The sequence below is a fragment of the Pangasianodon hypophthalmus genome, chromosome 10 (genome assembly GCF_027358585.1).
Source record: "Pangasianodon hypophthalmus isolate fPanHyp1 chromosome 10, fPanHyp1.pri, whole genome shotgun sequence".
Taxonomy (NCBI): Eukaryota; Metazoa; Chordata; class Actinopteri; order Siluriformes; family Pangasiidae; genus Pangasianodon; species Pangasianodon hypophthalmus.
Window position 1 is genome coordinate 7340222 of NC_069719.1, and position 24382 is coordinate 7364603.

At 38.6% G+C, this 24382-nt stretch overlaps 3 protein-coding genes across 4 annotated transcripts in view; 2 read left to right on the plus strand and 1 right to left on the minus strand.

The window, feature by feature from the left end:
• The window catches only part of zgc:103755 (uncharacterized protein LOC449988 homolog), a 65880-nt gene extending 61840 nt beyond the window's left edge, over positions 1-4040 (minus strand). Inside the window, exons 1-2 of one of the 2 annotated variants that reach the window (XM_053237616.1) lie at positions 3882-4020; positions 863-909 (exon numbers count right to left, since the gene is read on the minus strand). The gene's annotated coding sequence lies outside the window, so the exon portion shown is untranslated. Of the gene's footprint in view, positions 1-862; positions 910-3881 lie in introns of both variants that reach the window. The other variant, XM_034308362.2, reaches the window with a different exon arrangement.
• Positions 4041-10113: 6073 nt separating this feature from the next.
• On the plus strand, positions 10114-14849 carry LOC113545093 (G-protein coupled receptor family C group 6 member A). Its single transcript, XM_026944245.3, has 6 exons — positions 10114-10353; positions 10603-10891; positions 11642-12373; positions 12491-12709; positions 12800-12917; positions 13371-14849. The coding sequence occupies exons 1-6, from the start codon at positions 10160-10162 to the stop codon at positions 14477-14479; spliced, it is 2661 nt and encodes an 886-aa protein (XP_026800046.1). The 5' UTR covers positions 10114-10159; the 3' UTR covers positions 14480-14849.
• A 1637-nt stretch (positions 14850-16486) lies between these two features.
• Positions 16487-21887, plus strand: pcare1 (photoreceptor cilium actin regulator 1). Its single transcript, XM_026944147.3, has 2 exons — positions 16487-20504; positions 20840-21887. Exons 1-2 carry the CDS (start codon positions 17221-17223, stop codon positions 20955-20957), a joined length of 3402 nt encoding a protein of 1133 aa, XP_026799948.3. The 5' UTR covers positions 16487-17220; the 3' UTR covers positions 20958-21887.
• The last annotated feature ends 2495 nt before the right edge of the window (positions 21888-24382 follow it).

Here is a 24382-nt window from a genome sequence, read left to right on the forward strand (position 1 = left end):
TGCTACTCCTGAGATATCAGTGATCCTGACCCCTTCTGTTCTCCAGACCTGCCTGATCCATCCTGATGCCCTACTTCTGGTTGGAGTTCTCATCAATTGGAAATCACTCCCAGCTGAGGATGGCCCCACATGGACAGCCTGAAGATCATTGAGATTACCGAGAATGGTACCACTTAAAAACCATGAAGATGGCTTTGGACCACAATTCATATGAACAGTTATGCTATGATGGTTTAGGATAGTTTACAATTGCTATGATAGCTTTAGGACTGCAATTTCCACGAAGAGTTTTGCACTCAAGTTTCCATCAGTGGACAGTGCATAAGTTCAACAAACAGACTTCATGTGAATACTTCAATGAACTTCCTGGTTACACGGTTGCACTATTTGACCACGTAGTACACAGTTATAGAATGGAATTATTTATAATCTCACTATTTGTTGTCACCCAGATGAGGATGTGTTCCCTTTTGAGTCTGGTTCCTCTCCAGGTTCCTTCTTCAGGGAGTTTTTCCTTGCCACTTGGCTTTCCTTGGCTTGCTCATTAGGGATAAATTAATACACTTAAAATTTATATCTTGAACGTATTTATTTCTGTAAAGCTGCTTTGTGAAAATGCCCGTTATTAAAAGCACTATACAAATAAAATTGAATTGAATTGAATTGTTGCTCACAGCCGAGAGCAACCCAGCGGATAAAACAACATTAAATCCAATAAAGGAGAAAAATATATTCATATATTGTAAATGTAGCATCTTGCAGTGTCTTTCATCAATAAATTAGCTTTCTATTTTAAGGATTTGTGTGGAATATAGTATGGAACTGTACCACTACTGACTAAACTGAGGATGTGTGTGTGTACCTGGTAGCAACACTCATCTTTGCCAGTGTGAACTGATGATTTTGTCTCTGAAAGAACAATGAGGAAAATGTTTATTGAACACACAAAGCACTCACACAAGTGGTGTACCGCGAGTCTGTTCCAAATGCTCACTTTTACACCCTCGTGCCATCAAAGCACACAGTTCCACACCCGACAACGTCACCAAAGTGCGCTGTTGGCAGTGAACCACAAGGTTTAGGGCACAATTTGGGGCAGGATGCGTGGCCCACAACTGCATCAAATTTCACAAGCATGAAACAGGTTCTAAACAGGTTCTTTAAAAGGTATTGAACTTCTAAACATTTTGCAAAATGGTTTGAAGCTGTTACTGTTGATGTGCGCGTGTTTCATTCCCCTTACACCACAATGTTTATATTTTTTCCACTTGTTAAAGAATGGTGAGATACTTTATCCATTTATAGTTATATTTAATGTTGTGGAACATCCGAGAGTCGAGTTAGCTAGTTCCTGTTATCGCTTATGTTATAACAGTTATAAACAGTTGTTCCCTCACCAGCTTCACCTTTTCCTCATTTTTGAAGTTAATAAGACAAAAACAAAACAAAACAGCACAGTGTGTCATGTTACAGATATACAGCAAAGTACAAAGGCCCCCTGTGACTTTTCAGTGACGAAAAAACAACAACTTAAAGGTACACTTTACCTCCGACTATTACAAAGAGTTAGCACTGTAGACTCCTTTCATTAACGTCAAACAAATGTTTCCTTTCAGAAACTAAACTAAGCTAAATTATAATCTGTTTATTAGTAGGCTTACATTATGTGGAGCTTCCATCAAGTCCCTGAGAACTCATTTTAAACCATAACGTATTAGAACCGAGTGCACTTGCGATTTGAATTTCAGCCAACACTAGTGTCGGAGCTGCTGTTATAGGAAATTAATCACCCGTCTGACCAATCAGATTTGAGAATTTAACAGCGCTGTGGTATAAATAGATTTTAATATTGATCTAAAAAGTCTTCATCTGGTGTCTTGTTTGGCAGCGTGCCTAGAGGAAGAGTACGTTCCAGAAAAAGCAGAGAACAGATGTCCTAAAGCAACGCAGCTACTCCACGTTTTAACATAATCAAATATCTGATTCCAAACCTCACATACCATGAGCAGCTCTTCATCACAGTAATGCTGGATGTAACATCTGTCTATTTAATAAGCCACTGGACCTGAGAAGCAAAGGCTCAAAATATGAAGACATTTAGTCCATTACATTAATGTGCTGTTATTATTGATCACTGTGCCATTTGTTTCGTTGCACCGTTTTGAAGAAGATTGTGCCTTCAAACACGTAATACATCATCTCAAGTGCTAGTGCATCCGGTTGAGCTGAGTGAGTTGAGAACACTGAGATTTAGAACTCGCTTCATCTCTAACTAAAGATCCTGATGCAGCAGCGCTTTAGTACTTTAGTCTGTCTGGTTCTCTCACCTTCGTCAACTGTACACTCTTCTCAAACAGAAAGCTCCAAAGCTTCAACTTTCATGCCAATACCAGAATTTACGCAATCATGCTCATCATCTCGTACATCACTAACTAGCCGATGTCATACCTCAGTGCATCTACGTCGTATTTTGGGATTTGTTTCCTACATTTGCTGTGTCCACTATTTCTACGCTGGATTTCTCATTAATAGAACATCGAACACCGCTGGAAAATGGGGAGTGAGAAAAGACGCTCTTGTACTTTTTAGGGCTGTCACGATTATAAAATGTGGCTGCCGATTAATTGTCTAATAAATAATTGCGATTGTGATGATTAATTGTCTGTTTTAAGGCTCTGATGATTGACTTTGATGGTTAATTGTCTGTTTTAGGGCTTTGGCGATTCTGACGATTGTCATACAAACTGTCATCCATTTTTTGTGTGCTTTATTCATTAAATAATTGTCACAAATTATTGTGATTATTTAATTGAATTTTTTGTAAGTTGTCACTTGCAATATAAGATTAATACACTTAACACCTTTAAATATTCAAGTAATTCATTCAAAGAAATAATATGCATATTTCAGAAATTTGTAAATTCTGTAAACAACAGAAACAACCACTATAAACTATGACCATAACAGAACAGTCCATAAATGTTACATTCTCAAACAAAGCCAATCAATCCTGCCCCTTAATAGTTTGGTTGATTACAGGAAAGAAACACTAGCATGTTGACTTCAGACAACATCTGACTGGACTCACAATCTTGCCAGCTGCACCGAACAATCTTTCTGAAGCAGCACTTGTTGCACGATTGCACATGCACGTTCTTGCTTGAAGATTAAAGGAAACCTTGAGGAGATGTCTCGCCACAACATCAGAGTATCTGCTGCGGTATCTGTTTCCTCTTCCTGTAGGTACTGTGTGTGTGTGTGCACTCTTTTTGACAACCCATGTGTAGAAGGTTGAGTTTTTCTGTTCTGCAGCAGATCATGCCACTTTTGTTTTTGGGAGCTAATGACAAAACATGTTTTGTTTTTGTGTGTGTGTGTGTGTTTGATATCACTGAAATTAAACATCATTGAACTATAACAGTAATTTCCCCTTGTGACATCATGCAACCACTAACTTCCCTCAGCAATAACAAAAATTCAGCATCAACTAACAAATCAAGATCTGGATCACTAAGCACATCACAAATATTTTTTATCTAAACATATTTAGTGTGTTTCAGAGTGCACTTTCCCTTTAATAGCAATGCATTAGATGATGCTGATGTCCTCATCAGGGCCTGAAATGCACCAGGTTCATTATTATACATTACACTGCATATCAGACAGACACAAGGACGTGATCCTGCAGAAGCACTTGTGCTCTCAGCCAGCACACGGTGTTATTATAGGACGCAGTGCAGTTTAAAGCACCTGCAGCATCGCTTCAATATTTAATCAGCTGATTGAAGCTGTAACCAATAGCAACCAGCAGCAGCTTAACGCTAGCTAACGAGCTTCACATCTCACAACAGCGACCTCAGAGCGAGAAAAGCGCCAAATACCTGCGTGTTCATGGGGAAGAAACGAGCCGCTTTGCTCGTTCAGACTCCAGCGGTCATAGCGAGGAGCTCATTTTCCTCTCCTCCTCTTCTCCTCCTTCTCCTCCGCCTCCTCTACACTGCAGACGGCTTGCTCACATCCACTTCCGCATACGATGACGCAGCACAATACGAAGGCGACAATCCCCGCCCACAACAGGGTTGCCAGAACCTTCTGCTTCATGTTGTCGTGTGCTATTGGCCTAATTTGATGGCCTATATCAATGTTAATTTTGGTTGCTAATACAGATTTAGTCTTAATTATTCTTTTGTTCAGCTTCAGTAACCACTTTCTTGTCTCTATTTTAGTCTCCATAATATTTCTCCATTCTTCCCCTGCCTTTTTTTTTTAGGTTTCCAAAGAGCTAACAGGCTTTCTTAGTAAAAGGCTAGATAGCCTGAGGGTGGTTAGCTATTTTCATTTTTTTAGCCTGATTCATTTGCTTTTGAAAGCATTAGGGTGTGATATAAGACGCTTCACTTATTTCCCCAACAGCCGATACTTTCAAAGCTACACCACATACCTGCTAGAGCTAAACAAAGTTGACGGAAGCTTGGTACCTTAGCTAGCTAGCGAAATACACCATATGGCCAAACATTTGTGGACACCTGGGGTGGACTTAGCACTAGGCAAAGGAAGGCAACCGCCTTGGGCCCCCTAAAAATGGAAATGATATATATTTTAATTATTAATTCTAAATTATCTAAATCTAATTATATTAAATCTAATGTATGCCGAAAATTTAAATATTGATGTTAAAACACTGAAACAGGGCCCAATTCCTATATTTTGTCTAGGGCTGCCAACTCACTAAATCCAACCCTGTGGACACCTGACCATCACACCCATGTGTGGTTCTTCCCCAAACTGTTGCGACAAAGTTGGAAGTACACAGTTGTCTAGAATATCTTTTTATGCTGTAGGCGTGACAATTTCCTGTTTTGTAAGCATTACAATTTCCCTGCACTGGAACTAAGTGGCCAAAACATTTCCCAGCATGACACTTGTGCAAGCTCCATGAAGACATGGTGTGTTAAGGTTGGAGTGGAAGAACTCGAGTGTCCTGCACAGAACCCTGATATGAATGAGCACAAATCCAGACAGCCATATTCTAAAATCTAGTGGAAAGCCTTCCCAGAAGAGTGGAGAATGAACAGCAAAAGGGGACTAAATCAGGAATACGATTTAAAAAAAAAAAGCACATATGGGTGCGATGGTCAGGTGTCCACAAACGTTTGGCCATATATGAATAACAACCCAGAAGACAACTTCGTTATTGTCTTTCTTACTACTGTCTTCTAACTTTGTCTCCAAGAATGATATGCTAATGAGAACTTCAGTCAATGGTAGACATACAGTACAGTACTGTGAAAAATCTTATATAGGCACCCTGTATTTTTTTTTTAGTACAAATTTTGTTATAGATTTTTATTTTATGACTTCTACATTATTGAGTCAGTACAAAAACATTTTAGACTTCCAAACATTAGTTTTCCAGCACAGTCAAAGTCTCCAGAAGAACTGTAGCTGGTTCTGCAAAATTCTCAGTAAAACTTACAGCTCATTTCCTTATAAAATTCAATTCAATTCAATTCAATTCATTTTTATTTGTATAGCGCTTTTTACAAAGGTCATTGTCTCAAAGCAGCTTTACACAAACAAAAGTAAAGTGAAGTGTGTGTGTGTGCCGTCTCTGATGAGCAAGCAGGGCGACGGTGGCAAGGAAAAACTCCCTGAGATGGTGATAGGAAGAAACCTTGAGAGGAACCAGGCTCAAGAGAGAACCCATCCTCATATGGGTTTACACTGTAGTGTGCGTGTGTGTGAGCACAATGTGTGTTGGTGTAGTCCATGGAAAACAGCTGAAGCGTTTTCGTGGCAGTATGAAGCATGTATAAAACTGCACACACTGTATCTGAGACTACAATTTTTTTTTTTAAAGCAAAGGGTCATCACACCAAATATTGACTCTGTTTCATTTATTACTGCTTACTGCTCTGTATAGTATTTTTTAATGTAGAAACATTTAATTTCATTATTTTTGAAGGCATCACTGCGCTACAGTATTTCTTTACATGTGCCTAAGACATACACAGAACTGTATGTTTCATGTATTCATTTCAATAATTTATCAATGGGTCATGTTTTTGCCTAGCTACTTACCTCCTACTATATAAACTGTAGCTTCCAAATTGTAGGCTTTTAAAGGGGGTGGAAGATTCTAGAGGGCATTTAGTTATAAATAATTAAATTTAATACAATCCACCACCTTAGTGGTTAGCACGTTTGCATAGCATCTCCAGGGTTGGATTCGATTCCTTTGGTTTGATGCCTCTGCCTTGTGTATATGGAGTTTGCATGTTCTCTCCATGTTTCAGGGGTTTCCTCCGGGTAGTCCGGTTTCCACCCCCAGTCCAAAGACATGCACTGTAGGCTGACTGGCATCTCTAAATTGTCCGTAGAATGTGAATGGGCATGTGAGTGTGTGTGCAGTTGTGCCCTGTGATGGGTTGGCAGGGTGTCCAGGGTGTCCCCTGCCTTGTGCCGTGTGTCCCCTGGGATAGGCTCCAGGCTCCCCCACGACCTTGTGTAGGATAAGCAGTACAGAAAATGGATGGATAGATGGATAGATGGATGGACATTCCACCACATGCATCATAAGATCTCTCTCTCATAGTCATTCTCTCTTATTCTCATTCTGTTTCAGTTCCTCATATTTCTCTTTTTCTTTCTCCGAACATCTCCCTGTGTCTCTCATTTTTTCAGTCTATAAGCTGACCATAATTGCAATGCTCACTCCCTCACAGTCAGTGACTTTTATCCTTGTCATGGTTGCGGTGGATCCAGCACATATCCCAGGAAGACTGGGATTAAGACAGGAATACACCCTAGATGGGACATCAGTCCATCACATGGCACCATGCACACACACACACACACACACACATTCACAGCTAGGGGCAATTTATCTTAGCTAATTCATATACTGGCATGTTTGTGGGATGTGGGAGGAAACTACAGAACCCAGAGGAAAGCCATATGGACATGGGAAGAACATACAAAGAAACGCCACACAGACAGTAACCTGAGCTCAGGATCGAAATGGGGACCATGGACCTGTGATGCTACAGCCCATCACTGTAATATATCCATTTAATTTTATGTTAAGTTGAGAATTTTGTTATGGAAAAATAACTGCTCAGTTACTTTATATCATGTCAGACCCAAGTTTTAACACTTGCTAAGTAAAACCTCCAGGAATTTAAGCAGAAAAATATTATACAGTATACTGAGTTGAACATCTATTACATTTACATTTATTAATATTATTCAGACTGGTATACCACTAAAATATGATGTATAATTTAAATCTAGTAAACTACTACTTAAAGTTCAGGCCCAATGCCAAACATTTATTAACATCAACACTGCATTACATGCATTTTATTACACGCAAAATACTGCATACTCGATTGCCTAATTATTACGCTCAGCATTACGCTCACTTTACATTCAGTTGCTATTACACCATTCACCAGTCGACTTTTCATATCTTTCTGGACTCCTGAGGAGATCTGATTGAAAATCCACTCTGTCTCACTATTTAAAGTGTTTCAATAAAGTCTTCACAGGTTTTGGTTTCATTTTCACTTTGGTCTCATCCCCCTGTCCCTTTTCAGTCAGCTTATCAAGACTGAAATATATATCATCCTCTGATTAACATACAGCTCCAGACGTGGAAAGTAACAGAGTAAAATTATTTTCTAAGCTAACTGGGGTATAATTTAGCAGCCAGTTTGACCAGCTCAGCCTGCATTAGCTGTTTAGACAAAGATGGATTTTAAGAAGGGTTGTTACTGAACTTAATTCTGGTTTATAATTAGCTATACTTATGACACATCACTACATTCCTCTATAGTCATATATTTGTGAAGTCATAATGTTACTTTTTAGCATCAGATTAGCACATACTGTTCAGGCTCAGCATTAAAACCACCTGCCTAATATTGTGTAGGTCCTCCTTGTGCCACCAAAACAGCTCTGAGCTGTTGAGGCAAGACCTCTGAAGGTGTGCAGTGGTATCTGGCACCAAGATGTTAGCAGCAGATCCTTTAAGTCCTGTAAGTTGTGAGGTGGGCCTCCATGGATCAGACTTGTTTGTCCAGTACATCTCACAGATGCTCAATCTGACTGAGATCTCGGGAATTTGGAGGCCAAGTCAACACCTAGAACTCTTTGTCATGTTCCTCAAACCATTCCTGAATGATTTTTGCAGTGCGTCAGGGCGCATTATCCTGCTGAAAGAGGCCACTGCCATTAGGGAATACCGTTGCCATGAAGGGGTGTACTTGGTCTGCGACAATGTTTAGGTAGATGGTACGTGTCAAAGTAACATCCACATGAATGCCAGGACCCAAGGTTTCCCAGCAGTACATTGCCCAGAGTATCACACTTCCTCAGCTGGCTTGCCTTCTTCCAACAGTGCATCCTGGTGCCATCTCTTCTCCAGGTAAGTGACGCACACACACATGGCCGTCCACATGATGTAAAAGAAAATAATTCATCAGAACAGGCCACCTTCTTCCATTGCTCTATGTTCCAGTTCTGATGCTCACATGCCCATTGTAGGTGCTTTCGGCGGTGGACAGGGGTCAGCATGGGCACTCTCGTCTGTGGTTACGCACAGATACTTATGCTTGCCCACTTTTCTTGCTTCCAACACATCAACTTCGAGAACTGACTGTTCACTTGCTGCTTAATATATCCCACCCCTTGACAGGTGTTTATGTTATTTTCTTCACCTGTCAGTGCTTTTAATGTTACGGCTGATCGGTGTATACTTATATAACTATGCCTATAATCATACATTTGTAAACTCATACTGTTACTTTTTAGCATCAGATTAGCACATATGTCTAAGTAAGAATGAGACCTAATACAAATCACTGTAATCTACTGTATCTGCTGCTATGGACACTTTATCATGGATGTTTGTATTGTGACAGCTAGTTATTAGAATTTATCTAATTTGTATTGTCAGAGTTACCATGTTTACTAACATTTGAGAGATTAGTAATAAAGCTATTGTTTGTTAGCCTTAGCTAATGCATTCCCATTTGACATCAGTAACTAAAATCGTGTTTGAGCCAGACATCCTTTTCTTTTCTGAATCCTTCTTATACTTGTAAGTGAACGTAAGTGTTTTCAATTTTCAACTTTAAACTGAGTAAAGAATTTGAAGTGGTACGTCAACATTTTACCTGACCTTTTACCTATTTATTTAAAGCATTTGGAAAATTTTGCCACTTCTTTCCAGCTCAATCATTGTCATGTACTGGCATGGACTTAGATAAACATCTTATCGTTTCTTCTTTCTCTCTCTCCAACACATACAGGGGCATGCACTCTTTTCTACATGAATGTATCTTCTTCCTGTTTTATTTAGACACTATGAGTGTTTTAAGAGCATTTGATTACACTGCAAAAATGATATCTTAGCGAATGGAAATATTTTTATAAATGAATTGATTTAGTATTTTCTATTATAATACTGGCAGACCATTTTGGTAATTTTAAGCCTTTATTTTTTAGAACGAAGCAAAATTATCTGCCAATACAATAAGAAAATCCTGAAATTAGTAAAAATGTCAAGAAATAGGTTGGATATTCATACATTTGGTATAATCTTCTAATAAGAAATACCAGATAAACTTGACTATTTCCATTGCTATTGCATTGCTCCATTTGTTTTTTGCAGTGTTTTATCCATTTATAATTATAAAAACTATACTCAAATTATATTCAGTCAACACAATTCAATGTGTTCATCATAATTCACATTACTATATAGTGAAGCCAAGAGTATGGTTAATTTAACAATAATTGTTAACCAGGCATTTCAAATGAAACAATTTCAAATATTTCTCAGAAGTAATATATCCATATGATATTTATTTTATTATTATTATTATTATTATTTTTTTGGTTAAGTCTTCTTCTATCCAGGCATGGCGACCTACAAAACTGGTTTCTGTCAAGGAAGTATAGTATGACATTCAGTGTATTACAGAAAATGTGGCCTCTCATTCTTTCGTGTCTACGCAACTGCGGGTGTTATGAAGCACGTGATATAGTTTTTTTGTCTCAGATAAAAACCAGTACGGCTGCTAATTTTCACAACTAGTTCATTCCTGTTCTCTCCTCTAGTGCTGGATGTGATCTGTAACTCATATGGTGTGACATGTTCCTTTGGATGTATACAGTGATTTTATGCACTGTTTTTTCAGTCAGTTTTGGGCATGCTTGCGATTATGAAGTGTATAAATGTGGCGCCTGGGCTTCCGGAGACATACACATAGGAATGCTCAGCTCTTATTTTTCTAAAGTGGAGAATCTATATTCTCGAGGAGCTCCAGATATTTACAACTGCTCAGAGTGAGTTATTTGCCATGTCATTTCTATAGTATGGTTTAATTGTTACAGCTCTACTATACGTATCAGTATTTTCTTTACTGCTACAAATTACATCATGGAATATGAAAAGCATATTCCTGAACAGGCTTAATAACAGTATAGACATGACAAGAAATATAAAAAATTTCTATTAAACTACTAGTAAACTACTTTTAAAGATAAAGCCTGTATTATGTTTATCTAATTCCTTTACTTCTTTTTTTTTTCCAGATTTAATCATGTGTCATTTGTACGGATGCTTGCCGTCATCTACACCATTGAAACCATTAATAACTCCAGCTTCCTGCCTGGGGTACGCCTTGGTTACCACATCTGTGACACTTGCTGTCATGCTTCAAAAGCCATACAGAGCGCAGAGCACCTGCTGGCATTAAACAACACTGAACAGGGCCAGTGTGAGCTCAATCCAAACCCTGCAGTAAAGGCCATCATTGGAGCACAGTACTCCGAGGTGTCGATCAGTGTGGCTCGCTTTCTGAGCCTCTACATGGTGCCACAGGTGAGACATCTAAGGAATAAAACACGACAGCGTGCTGTTCTAGACAATAATCAACAATAGGAAGGTGTGATGCCGGTACTTAACTTAACAATATTGTCCTGTCAGTAGAGAAATAATTCGTTGTTGTTGCTTTCCTTTGGTTTGTGAAGTTATTGCAGCTGATGTCTTGAGAATATTGCATGTAAATACAGATTTTGCTTTGCTTTGTTCTAAAATATCTTATGGGAAGCACATATATGGTGAGTTCACCTAATCCAAAAAGATCAAGTAAAAATGAAATGAATTGCAGTATATGTACATTGACATATTAAATCTATATCCAAATGCATGGCTATCTAAAATAGCTATTAAAACCTAAATGTTTAAAAAAAATCCATTTAGATTTATTCTAAATTATTATTATTGTTATTATTATTATTATTATTATTATTTATTCTAAATTATTTATTTATTATTTATTCACTGGACTGATTTTTATTCAGTCAGAACACAAGCCAAGCATTGAAATAAGCGGTTAAAGATAAAAGGTCTTGTTTAAAGACGTAACACTGACTCTCTGAGTTTTGGTGAACTCACTAACATCATTCTCTCGGTGTACCCTTGGCTCAAGCATAAAGCAGAGAAGTTAATAGTTTCACTCAAGGGTCAGACATCGGCAGTTCTAGAAATAAGAGTTGAGCTCAGAGCCCTTTTCTAACCAGTACTGAACCTTAACCGCTAAGCTCCAGCTATCTCTTTGTGTGTAAACAGATAAGTGCAAGTTCCTCTGCAGAAGCGCTGAGTGACCGTCTGCGCTACCCTTCCTTCCTCCGCACCATACCCAGTGATATCCACCAGACGAAAGCCTTGGCCAAACTCATGTCTTACTTTCAGTGGGACTGGGTTGGTGTCGTTCATGGGGATGATGATTATGGCAAAAATGCTTTGCAAGGCTTCCTGGATAATGCAGAAAATGAGAATGTTTGCACTGCCTTTATAGAAACTTTGCCTCACTACCTAGACTTTAAGGACATTGATAATATGATCCAAAACGTGGTCCAAACCATCCAAAACTCCACAGCAAACGTTGTGTTAGTCATCTTAAGAGAAGAGCTAGTGCACAAACTGTTCACCGAGGTGATCAAGCAGAATATAACACGCACATGGATAGCCAGTGATGCCTGGTCGGTGTCGTATAATATCAGTCACATGAAGGGCATCAACAACATCGGGGATATATTTGGTTTCAATTTTATTACAGGCCCTAACCCTGGATTTAAAGAGTATCTGCAAAATCTCGCCATCACCCCGGGTACTGAGAATAAGTTCATAGAAGAATACCTAAAGCTAGGGAATGACAAAGACTACTTAACAAAAGTGGTGGATATTAGCCAGACTTATGCCGACCGATTGGCTGTGCTATCAATTGCTCATTCCCTAAAGTCAATTTTAAAATGTAACCAAACTGCCTGTCCAGGGGACAAAGATTTTCCCCCATACAAGGTAAGCACTACATGGAGAAACGTTATATCACTAATGTATGATTTGCATAAAGTCATCCAATTTTGTATAAATGAAATGGTTTACTTAGTGTCCTGTTATTTTATTTTATTTTTTCAGCTTCTCAAAGAACTGAAACGGGTCAATTTTTCTCTGGACAATCAGACGTTCTACTTCAATACATCTGGAAATTTTGTCAATGGCTACCATTTGATGAACTGGGCACAAAATAAGTCTAGTGGACAAAGAGAGTTTGTTGTTGTTGGGGGATATAAACTGGAGCAAGAACAAATTAACATTGATAAAAATATTCAGTGGTATAATTCAAATTCAAATAAGGTGAGTGTTCTACAGTAATCTAGATATGTCTAGATATACAAATGTACACCTGGAAAAAAATCCTTATTTTTTTAAAACAATTTATTTCAGGAACCAATTTCCATATGCTCTGATGCCTGCCCTCCTGGCAAAGCAAAAAAACTTTTAAAGAAATCCTGCTGTCATGAGTGCATAGAGTGTTTGGAGGGCACTTACTCCAATGGCACGAGTGAGTATTACATTGTTCATTAATGTGAGAGATAAATTCGTTAATACACCTGATTATACAAAGATCATGTCTACATGTATATGGATATTTCTGAAAATGTAGATATTACTCCTCCTTTTCAAAAGAATTCCCCCCAAAAAATATCTCAGTCCAGACTAAACGATTCGAAAATGATCACATGGACCCGTGCATGTTGATTCTCTGATATCAGCATTTTCTGAAATATACGTTTTTCTTGTCCACACAAAATATTTTTGAAAAGTTTCATTTTCAGTGATGCAAAATGCATTTTTTTTATGGATGAGAGGCCAAAATGCAGAGAAAATTTAAATCTAAATCTAAAAACATGTTAAATATGTCTGTATACATGTATACAAAGTGTCGATGCAATTTTCCAAATGTGTACCAAAATATAATTTACTGAGAGTTAATAAATTCTTAAATTTATTGCAGACCTTCCCAACTGTCTCCCGTGCCAAAATGGGACATGGTCGCTAAAAGGATGGACACACTGTGCAGAAAAGAAAGAAGTCTATTGGAACTGGGATGGGCCACGAGCTATCATTTTTCTAGTGTTTGGCATGGCAGGATTTCTCCTCTTGTTTATGAACCTGATTATCTACTTGGTGTTTCGTGAGAGTCCTGTCATCAAACAGGCTGGAGGCTACATTTATCTTCTCATTATGGTAGGGTTAGCGCTTAGCTATACCAGTGTCATAATCTTCATCGGTAAACCCAATGTTCATAAGTGTAGGGCACGCCAGGTTCTGTACGGCTTAGGCTTCACGCTAACTGTCTCATGTATCCTGGTAAAAGCCCTGCGCACATTTGTAGCGTTCCTTCCTCGATACCGCCAACACAATGTCAAGAAATTCTACAAGCCTCCTGTTATTATTGGCTCCGGCACCTTCATTCAAGTCCTGATTTGCATCTTTTGGCTAGTTTTTGATTCTCCTTCTGTGGAAAACCTGACATCTAATGACAGCATGGAGATCACTGTGCAGTGTATCGAAGGTTCTGGCATGGGATTTGGCTTCATGCTTTGTTACATTGCCCTGCTCGCACTCATCTGCTTTATTCTGGCTTTTAAAGGGAGAAAAGTTCCTCAGCGCTTCAATGAGACTGGACACATTATCCTCAGCATGCTGATATACCTGTTTGTATGGGTGTGCTTCACTCCAATATATGTCGCAAAGTTCGGAGAGCGCTACTCAGTTCAGGCTGCAGCTATCTTGGTTTCATCGTATGGAATTATCTTCTGTCACTTTGCCCCCAAGTGTTACATGGCCCTTTGCAAAAAGAAGGATGAGGTCACTACGGAGGCCTATATTGCACGAGCATGCAATTTCAGACCATCAATGGCCTCCATTCTTACTACTTCTTCAGGGGTCGGGTCGCTAGCGTCAGAAATTGGACTCCACCCCTCAGCTTCACAGATCAGCATGAACTCAAACGATACTGGGATTGGCTGCACAATTAACACTGCATGTGTTTTGCATGCAAATAAATCCAGTAACTCTCAGCAGATCATACGGAAAAGGTTCCACAGAAGGTCTATTTAAAGGACATTGAATCTCTCCACCTAGAAGTATTATGATTAAAGGCATTTAACTTATATAAGTATTCTTCATCCATCTAATGTTTACATATTGCTTTATGTTTATACATTGTAATTATGCACTGAGTAATAAAATCTTTGCTTTTATTGACAAGGTTTTAAAATCATCTGTGTTCTTTTTTTGAAATTGTCCTTTTAGTTCATGTTCTCTTTTGGAAAAGAATGAGTTGTCTATTGTGTTGATTGTGTTATTTATTGATTTTCTTATATCTTAGTTATATGTTATGTATTTTGGTTCTATATGTATTGTGTAAAGGTTATGAAGAATTTTCCTTGACAATTTGATGTGATTTGCAGTAATTAATAAAAATGTAATAATGCCATGTGAAATTTTTTGGAACAGAAAGTTAATTAGCTTTATTTAAAAAAAAAAGCCTTTATCTATCTATCTATCATACAAATTCTGTATGATAGATTAAATTCTGAGATATATAATTGAAGATTTCTGCATTATTGGGTAAGTAAACACAACTTCTTTCTGCTATTTTTGTCCAGCTGACTCAAGTTTTAATGATTGTGTTTTTTCAGATGCTTTTCTGTTTAGCACAGCTGTAAAGAGTGGTTATTTGAGTTAACTTCCTGTCAGCTCGAGCCAGTCCACCTGCAGAACTGCCACTCAATCGATGTTTTTTTTTTTTTTTTTTTTAACTCTAGTATAAACTCTACAGACTGTTGTACGTGAAAACCCATAATGAGCACAACTGGATGAAATCATGATTGAATAGTTCAGCAGGATGCACTATGTATTCAATAAATGCAAACTAGCGAGGGAGAAAGTAGTATTTTGTTTAGCATGTGTAAGACACAGCAGATCATTCCATGTTAAGCAACCCTACTTGAATTTTATTCCTTTGTTGGTGATGGTTGGATACTGTCATTGCCCACATTATAACCTGAAAATGTGTAGAAAATAAGAACATGCTAATATTAGGAGCTCTGACAGATTGTAGCTGTACTGTGAATTTACATGTACTGGCTACTAATGCAGCAGTTTGTTGCTTCTTTATAAACTCAGGGTAATTAACATCCCAGCATTAATAGGAAAGTGAATGTTTCACCAGTGCCATCTGTCTCTCTCTCTCCCTCCCTCTCCCTCCTTCTATTACTAGTACAATGTACACTATATAGCCAAAAGAATGTGAACACATGATCATTAAACCCATATGTGTTTGCTGAAAATCCCATTCCAGATTTAATCCCCCTTTGCTGTAATAATAACCTCCACTATTCTGGTAAGGATTTCCACTAAATTTCACAGCATGGCTGTAGGAATTTACCTATTTAGGAGGTCAGCCACTGATGTTGGGTGAAAAGGCCTGGAGTGTAGGTGGGTTCCAGTTCATCCCAAAGGTGTTAAGTGGGGTTGAGGTCAGGCCACTTGAGTTCTTCCACTCCATTCTTGGCAAACCTTGTCTTCATGGACCTCACTTTGGACACAGAGGCATTGTCATGCTGGAACATGTTTGGGCCCCTTAGTCCCAGTGAAGGGAAAGTGTAGTGCTACGGTACAAGCAGACATTCTACAGTACAACTGTGTACATTGTGGCAACAGTTTGGGGAAGGCCCACATATGTGTGTGATGGTCAAATAGTCAGCTTTTGGCCATATAGTTCATGCATGGGGAAACACTTCACTTATATATTTGTTTAAATTTCTATGGGATGGATTTACAAAAACTCCTGTGTAAAATCACATATTGTACAAAGTGAATTAGTGTACATTAGTGCCAAATTAGTGTACATTTGATCTAATACATAACATATTTTCTATGCATAAAGACCTTTTGATCAGTTTGTTCTCTCCCAGTACCCTGTGCTTTAATGTTGTGAAAGAAAGAGATTACATTAGCACCTGGTTGCCATGCTTGCACTCTGTCTCCTGCCTCTTACCCCCAAGATGATCTGCTTATGTATGCACAAGATATATAAGCACAATGAAAGAGGAAGCAAAAGCAAAAGATATTCTCTTTCTTTAATCTGTGCAATTGCCACCAGCTCGAGTTTCTTTCCCACAGCTCACATCGCACCACGTTTGACAGCAGTATTCAGGTTACCTGAGTACCTGACACAAGCTGTAGTAGTTGTGTTAGTGTGTTAATTTTGCAATAAAGTTTAACAGGCATGGGAGGAAAAAATGATGTACATATGACTTCAAAATAGTGAGGATACCCAATGGTTTCATGCAATATAATAGAAAGGTGCTGGCTGAGCTATAAAAAACCACCTGAAAAAAGTCCTGATTATCTTAATGAGCTTAACGACTTACAAGTGGGTGAGTTTCATTCGCTTGAACATGACATGTGCATATGGTGAGGACTACAATCAAATCCTCTCTAATCCCTTCATCTGCTTGTCCTTCACAAGGTGCACAAGAAGTCTGCCTTGTTGAAGCTGCTTGAAACTGTCAGTCCACTACAGGAAAAAGGAAAATTTAATTCAGGGACAATTCAAGTAACATTCTTAAATATTTTTGTAACAGTAGAATGTATTTTTCTTTTTATTTCCAAGGACACATACAGACTGTCAAACGCAAACGTGTGCTCAATGGTTAACCATCTGACACTGACAAGTGCAGCTGTTGGGTAAGGCTCTAAACCTACCTTATTTCAGATGGAGTGTTTTGCCTTTTTTATGCCTGGATTTACAGATTTGAGTTCTACAAACTGAAAACAGAGATAGTTTTGAGATGGGCTGTTCCCCATCAAGGGGAAATAAATTCAATGGTGCTCAGAGACCATTCAGCAAAGGGAAAACATTGCTGCCAGGGACCAAGGGAACCTCAGAGGATGGACAATCTGATGATGGAGGAAGTGTAAGCTCTGGTGGTGGTGAGACAGATGGAGAATTTTGTGAAAAGAGGACAATAGGAGAAGAGAGATTGAACCATGATACAATTTCTGTTCCTTTAAACAAGAAACACCCTGTAGGTGAACCAGGAGCAGCAACAGTTACATCAGAAAGATTGGACACACAAGAGATTACAATAAATGTATCACCCCAACGAAAAGAGAAACAAATAGAAAAGGAAGATGAAAAGACATATGAGAAAAGGGGTGCAAGGAAGTCAAAGAATCAGAAAAATGCAAAATCAAGCAAAAAGAAAGATAAGGGGAGAAAATCTGGAACTGAGAAGAAGGTGGACTTTCCAGAGCAACTTGTGAAAGCCCATCAAGCAGCATATGGATATCTTAATCCCAGTATTGACAAATACGAATTGCTTTTGGGCTTATTAGATCATGCAGCACAGACTCACATTTCTTTGCAACCCATGGTTGCTTTCATGGCTCTGCGGTATGAAGAGTTCAACCGAGGACTAGAAGAAATTGTTGAAGAAGGAGAGAAGCTTTTACAAGACCATGAGGGACATTTGGCTTGGCCATGCAATAGGAAAAATCTTACTTCCTCCGGCAAACCCAGTACAACCGAACCCCCACCTGACTTACTTCAACAGCTACTTCAGTATACTGTCCAGAGGATGCGAGTTGTAGGACAATCAGTGAAAGGGATTGGGGACACAGCCCTTGAGGATGCAGTGGATTATTTTTCATCTATGTCTGAAGTCCTAGAGGAAAAACTGAATGCAAAGCGTGCAATTGAGGCTAGGCTAATGCAGCTGCTAACTAGAATTGAAGGCGCCTCATTACGAAGACCTGGACCAGAGGACTCAACATTGTTTAGTGAAGACAGTGGCATTGGTGTAGAAAGTGAGTCACTGGCTGGATCAGACAGACAGAGCCACCGCAAAGAAAGCTGTGAATCAACTGAATCCAGTCACACAGTTATTTACAGTCCAGAAAACTCTACCCCCATCCACCAAGGTTCCTCTAAATGTCAGCTTAATCAAAAAATCAGCTACAGCAGCTCTGTAACCTCCATTGACTCCACTTGTACCTTTACAGGTAAGGTATTCAGAGATACAGAATCTTTGCTTGATTCTGCCTCCTTGGATGATGGTGAGGAAGAAGAAGAGGACAACATTGAAGGTAATGAGGAAGAACATTATGAGGGTAAAATGAGGATGCGTTCAAGCTCTTCTCCACCTGATCCTGGCCATCAAACACAATGCATGACTACAAAGCGGATAGAAAACCCACAAAATGTAGAAATGACATTAAAAATGAAGGATGCCATTAGTGAAAGGATTAATTTTGTTTCCTCTCAGCACTCTGGAGAAAAGATAAAAACTCGGATCTCAAAGACCAATGACCAGCAGTGGATGGAAGAGGGGGAAAAAAGTCCAAAAAGACCACAAACAGCTACTCATCAAGCAACTAAGAAAAAAATAGTTACAAAACAGCGTCGTTCAAGATCAGCAGAGTCTCTTCGTAGTAAAGCGGATGACCCCACACTTCTTGAACTGGAAAGGACGCAAAAAGAGTTGAGTAAGAGGTTGGAAAAAATGGGAAAGGTCAAAACTGAACAAAATTTTAAAAAAGAAATTTCCAAGCAAAGAAAGCAAACACAGTCTGGTCCTATAAATTTAACTTCATCAAATAGTCAGCGAAAGGCACTCAGTGAAAAGATAATTACAGGAAATCAGGAGGAAGAAAAGGAAAAAAAGAAAGTCTATAAAACTTCCAAAGGACCCATGAAGGCAACATCCCATCTAAGTCCACCATCATCACCCAAACAACTCTTAGCAAAGTGCCCCAGAGGAAATTCTGTCAAGAAACTGATTGACACCTTCAGTCAGGGAATGGACGAAAGTAAACAGTTTCATGAAAGTTCAAAAGGGCTTGGACCTCTTAAAGGGGTTAGGAAGTATGGGATTCCTGTCATCCCAGGTTTGGGAAGTGAAGATCCATTTTCATGCATTAAAAATGACATCATGAATAATCAAAGGGAATCTACAACCTTAGAGAATCAAGATGATATTGACTTGGACAACCTACCACCACCTCCTCTGGAGGTCCTCATGGATAATTCTTTTGAAAATGTAGAAATGAGCAAAACAGATGAAAAATTGAACAGAAGGGAACAGTCTACCCTGTCAAAGACAACCAGCATGTCTCAAAGGCTCCGTACCTCCATGCAATCTGTTACAGTACTACCTAGCAAGGGAAGTGTGAGAAAGAGTTCTCACAGCATATCGCCTGCACAAAATATTGCCCTGCACCCCAGTGGGGTGGCTAAGAACAGCCAAGTTGCTTCCACAGCTAATGCAGATCTTAGGAATGAGGAGGCTGCCTCGCTTTATAAACAGGCTCGGAAAATTATCCACTTGCGATATTCATCTAATTCTCCCACAGAGAAACCTGCTGCTGACAATGACAACATTCAACAGCTCACTCAAAGAAGTATCGAAAGAAATCAGAGGGACAAAAAGATTCCTGAAACAGTGCCTTCCAGTGAAACAGCTGGAAATCAATCACCTGACAATCCAGATGTATCCAGGACCCGCATGTTACCTTCTACACCTGTTGTACATAGGAGGTTACCCAGTCCTCCTGTATTTAAAAAACAACCAATTTCTTCCAGCTCAGCCAGTCCATTAATATTTCGCAAACTTCCTACCCCACCACCAGCCAGCCAACGGACACTACCCACTACCCCCACTACTCAAGATGCCATGCCAAGCTGCATTTCTGGAGTTACCTACAGTTTTAAGGCACCATCTCCCCCTGCCTCACCAAAAGTGCAGCGACGGTCTCGAGATAACAATAATGAGGACTCTGCTTCAAGAGTATTTAGCAATGCTCGCTCAGTTTTTTGTCCAGCCTCACCATCTTTGTTTGAGGCACAACCATTTGTCATACCTAAACCACCACAAGCATGGACCTCCTCTGGAAGTAGCATACTACCTCGCCCCTGGGGTGAGCGTGGTAAGCTGCCTATGTCTGTCCGAGGGCCACAGCCTTTCATTCGGCGTAGTCAGTCTGACAGAAGACCTAGTCTCAGCCTTCCACCTAGGGCACCAGTAGTATCTATTGCACAGTCCTGCGGAAGTGAACCAGCTATCAGTACCCAAGGGTGAGTTCATTATATTTAAGTATTATATTAATTTACAGATCATGGCTTTATTGTCTTATCCAGACTTGTGGGTATTTGCATTTGTGTCCAAGTGGTTGTTAACTAGCCCCCACTAAGAAAAACTGCATTTTTTGTATTGGTAACAATTAAATGAGTAAATACAAATAAACAATTTATTCTACAAGGTAAATTTTATGTTTATTGGAACAAGGTACAAAGTAAATGCTAATCCCTTACAAATAATAGCCTATTTTAGTGAGCCGTTGCTGGCACTCTTGGCCCCATTCTGTAATCTAGATCTATGTTAATATCCATTATTTGCTTCCTTGCAACAGGCTGGAAGATGGTCCAATCAGAGATACCTGGAACAAGCAGCTGGAGCTCAGAGAAGCAAATCGCTCTTCCTCGCACCCAGACCTGTGCATTGTGGGTCAGGCCTTACAATGCGAATGACAGACCTGAGGGCCAAGTAGGATTATGGATTATCAAACGTAAATGGGATTAAGACTGTTTTCCACTGGGATGAAGAGGCATATTGCTGAGACACCTTCTTTACTTTACGTGACTGCCTTTATTAATTACGTATATTTCTAAATAAATTATCTATTCATGAAAACTCTACAGTTAGTGTATGGACATTTTGACATCTTTTAGATGACTAAATGACTGCAGAACCAGGACACAAAACAGAATCATACAGAGAGTAGACATGGCTTAGAACTGCAACTACACAGAAAATTGCAAATAAAAAAAAAATCATGAAGATGTGAAAAGTATTCTGTAAGCAGCATCGAGTAACAAGTGAAGGGGGAAGGACCATTAGTGAGATGGCCAGGAAAGCAGAGTGTGGGTGTGAGGAAACTGTCAATGATCGTGATTATTAGTGTGCCATAAACCTCTGCATATCCATGTGCCTTAATGTCAGCTGTTTAACCCTTAAATACAACGGTGTTTGGCAAACCAGCACTCATATCTAACACAAACTGATTGCAACCAAACATTATATAACTAACATTATATTATAGTATGTAATGGTCAATTATTATTATTTTTTTTACAATTACACAATAAAATAAAATTGATCTTATGATTTGATATACAGTATTCTTTTCAGAATTAATGTAGTTCATAGGTACCTGCACACTGATACTTCACTAGGTACTATCACTGTCCATACTATCACTAGAGTGTAGCACACACATCAGGAGTGTAGAACAAATTGTGCATTGTTTGACATGATATGAATGAATAATAAATACAACAAATGACAATTTCTCTTTTTTATTAGCAAACTGAAGAATTTGAAGAATCATTAGGAATGTTTACAACTTAAAGATTTAAAAAAAAAAAACTCCTAAAACCAGATTAAAATAAAAAGCTTGTATACATGGAACCTTCACCTTACATGACCACTCTACATGGAATCGAGCAAACATTTATTCCTAAAAGAAATAAAACATAAATAAAATTGTATAAATAAATCAACTTCTGGGAAATTTTCAACTGGATTGTGTTCAACTGTATTTTAAACAGGTTGTGTATTTTTTATATATATATATATATATATATATATATATATATATATATATATATATATATATATATATATATATATATATATATATATATATATATATATATATATATATATATATATTCATTATCAGACTTGCACAGGTCATGACAAGCTTATCAAAGGCTGGAATTAATTGCTTGGGAGAAAAATAACAGACCAAAAAAACTGAAAAGAATGTTTCCATCACTCTGTCAATTAGCTCCAACATGTAAAAGAGAAAATGAAAAATAAAGAAATAAAAAAATTAGTCATAATCCATGATACACTGGCTTGTTTTTTATTATTATTATTTTATTTATTTTAAAATAAGACTTATACTGTACAGCCAAAAGTATGTGCACCCCTGACAATCACTCCCATTTGTACTTGTTGAACATCCTATTCCAGATTTAGTCATCCTTTGCTGTTGTAATAACCTCTACTCTTCTGGGAAGGCTTTCCACTAGATTTTGGAGCGTGACTGTGGGGATTTGTGCTCATTCAGCCATAAGAGCATTAGTGAGGTCAGGAACTGATGTCTGGCGAGAAGGCCTGGCAAGCATCCGGAGTTCTAATTCATCCCAAATAGGTTCAGTGGGGTTGAGGTCAGGGCTCTGTGCAGGCCACTCGAGGTCTTAAACACCAGCCTTGAGAAATCTTGTCTTCATGGAGCTCACTTTGTGCTCAGGGGCACTGCCATGCTGGAACAGGTTTGGGCCCCTTAGTTTCATTGACGGGAAATCTTTTATGCTACAGTACGCAAAGACATTCCAGACAATTTCATGTTTCCAGTTTGTGGCAACAGTTTGGGGAAGGCCCACATATGGCCAGGTGTATACATACTTTTGACTGTATAGTGTATATACAGAGTTTTTGTTTAACCTTTTGAAGAGACACATAGTTGTCTGTCAATGCTGTCATTCATCAACTTCACATAACATTCAAAAGAATGTAAATAACTAGTTTCATCCACAGTGCATACAGTAGATGTGATTCACACAGTTTTGATGTTGGGGAATTTTGTATGATTCATCATAAGTGATGCGTCTTTGTACACGGCGATTTTTATCTTTGTGAACATACTGTATTTATACTGTGGTCTAACTTGTTTGAATTCCACTTTTCATGGCCACTATTTCCTATTCCCATTAACGCTCACACTTCCTGCTGATTAACGTCACCCGTTCCTCGTCACTTGTGCTTTTTCTATTGTTTTCAAAATGTAGCTAAATAACAAAAGACAGGCAAGCATGCATCTACATTATTAAGATGTCCTTCTCTAGTATCCTCCTTATATTTCCTTGAGTTCAGCTCACTCTAAGTTTCTGACAAATTTTTATTATGGATTTCTCTGCATTTAACCAGTGTTTAACCACCGCTGTGTGCACTGACCATGTTTACTTCCCACACTTGAACATTAAAGATGTGTTAATCCTGGTGAGTTCCACAATTATTACCCATAATGATTAAAGTAGCTTGAGGTTTGAAGCAGTAGTAAAATAAACTAAAGAAAACCACAGAAAACAATAAAAAAATAGCTAAACATTTGCAAGACAGAGAAAAAAATAATGCGCTACACCAATGTGTGTATACCAATTGGACTGACATAACAGCACACAGGTGAAACTGGATCCAGGGCAGGTCTAGGCCAAAGCTTGAGCAGCAATTTTATATTCAGGAATGGATTAAGTCCCTGGGAAAAAGACAGCAAAGTTTCTAGTAAAGGAAGATAAGCCTTACTGAGCTTTTTTAATCCTAAAGCATGTAAACTAAGACTACTTTTGCTGTTACTTAAACACAAAGTAAAGATCTGAATTAACCCCTAAATCTCCCAGTCAGCAGGTCCAGACTTACATTCCTCACTCTTGTAACAACGTACCTTTCCTATTAGCTTCACTGTAGTTTCTGAATAAGTCATTACTGAAAAATGTGCTTTAACATGAATGACTGAATAAGAACTGATGTTACCACCCTGCAGTTGATTATTTTCCAATAACATCAAGACCAAACCATTTGATTCGTCTAATAACACAGCAATTTACCAACACTAACAACCCCAGCCCTCCCTTATCATACCACAGCTACCAATCAGGGAGGGTGAAGGCTAACACGTGCTTCTTCCAATACATGTGAAGCCAGCCAACCACGTTCAGTAGTGTTGCTGTGATTGACATAGCGAGAGATAGTATGCCATCCCTCCCACCCTGACAGCATGGCCAATTATGCTCTTTCAGACTTCTAGCAATGTATGGCTGTGGCATTGCCAAGACTCGAACTTGCACTCTCCTGACTATAGGGCAAAAACTTTTCTATCGCACCACTT

Bases quoted from the DNA above. Each gene is read 5' to 3' on its own strand.
- pcare1 (XM_026944147.3), top strand. From the start codon at position 17,221: ATGGGCTGTTCCCCATCAAGGGGAAATAAATTCAATGGTGCTCAGAGA. The intron at 20,505-20,839 runs GTGAGTTCATTA...TCCTTGCAACAG, and splicing joins CCAGCTATCAGTACCCAAGG to GCTGGAAGATGGTCCAATCA.
- LOC113545093 (XM_026944245.3), top strand. From the start codon at position 10,160: ATGTTCCTTTGGATGTATACAGTGATTTTATGCACTGTTTTTTCAGTC. The intron at 10,354-10,602 runs GTGAGTTATTTG...TTTTTTTTCCAG, and splicing joins GATATTTACAACTGCTCAGA to ATTTAATCATGTGTCATTTG. The intron at 12,710-12,799 runs GTGAGTGTTCTA...AATTTATTTCAG, and splicing joins ATAATTCAAATTCAAATAAG to GAACCAATTTCCATATGCTC.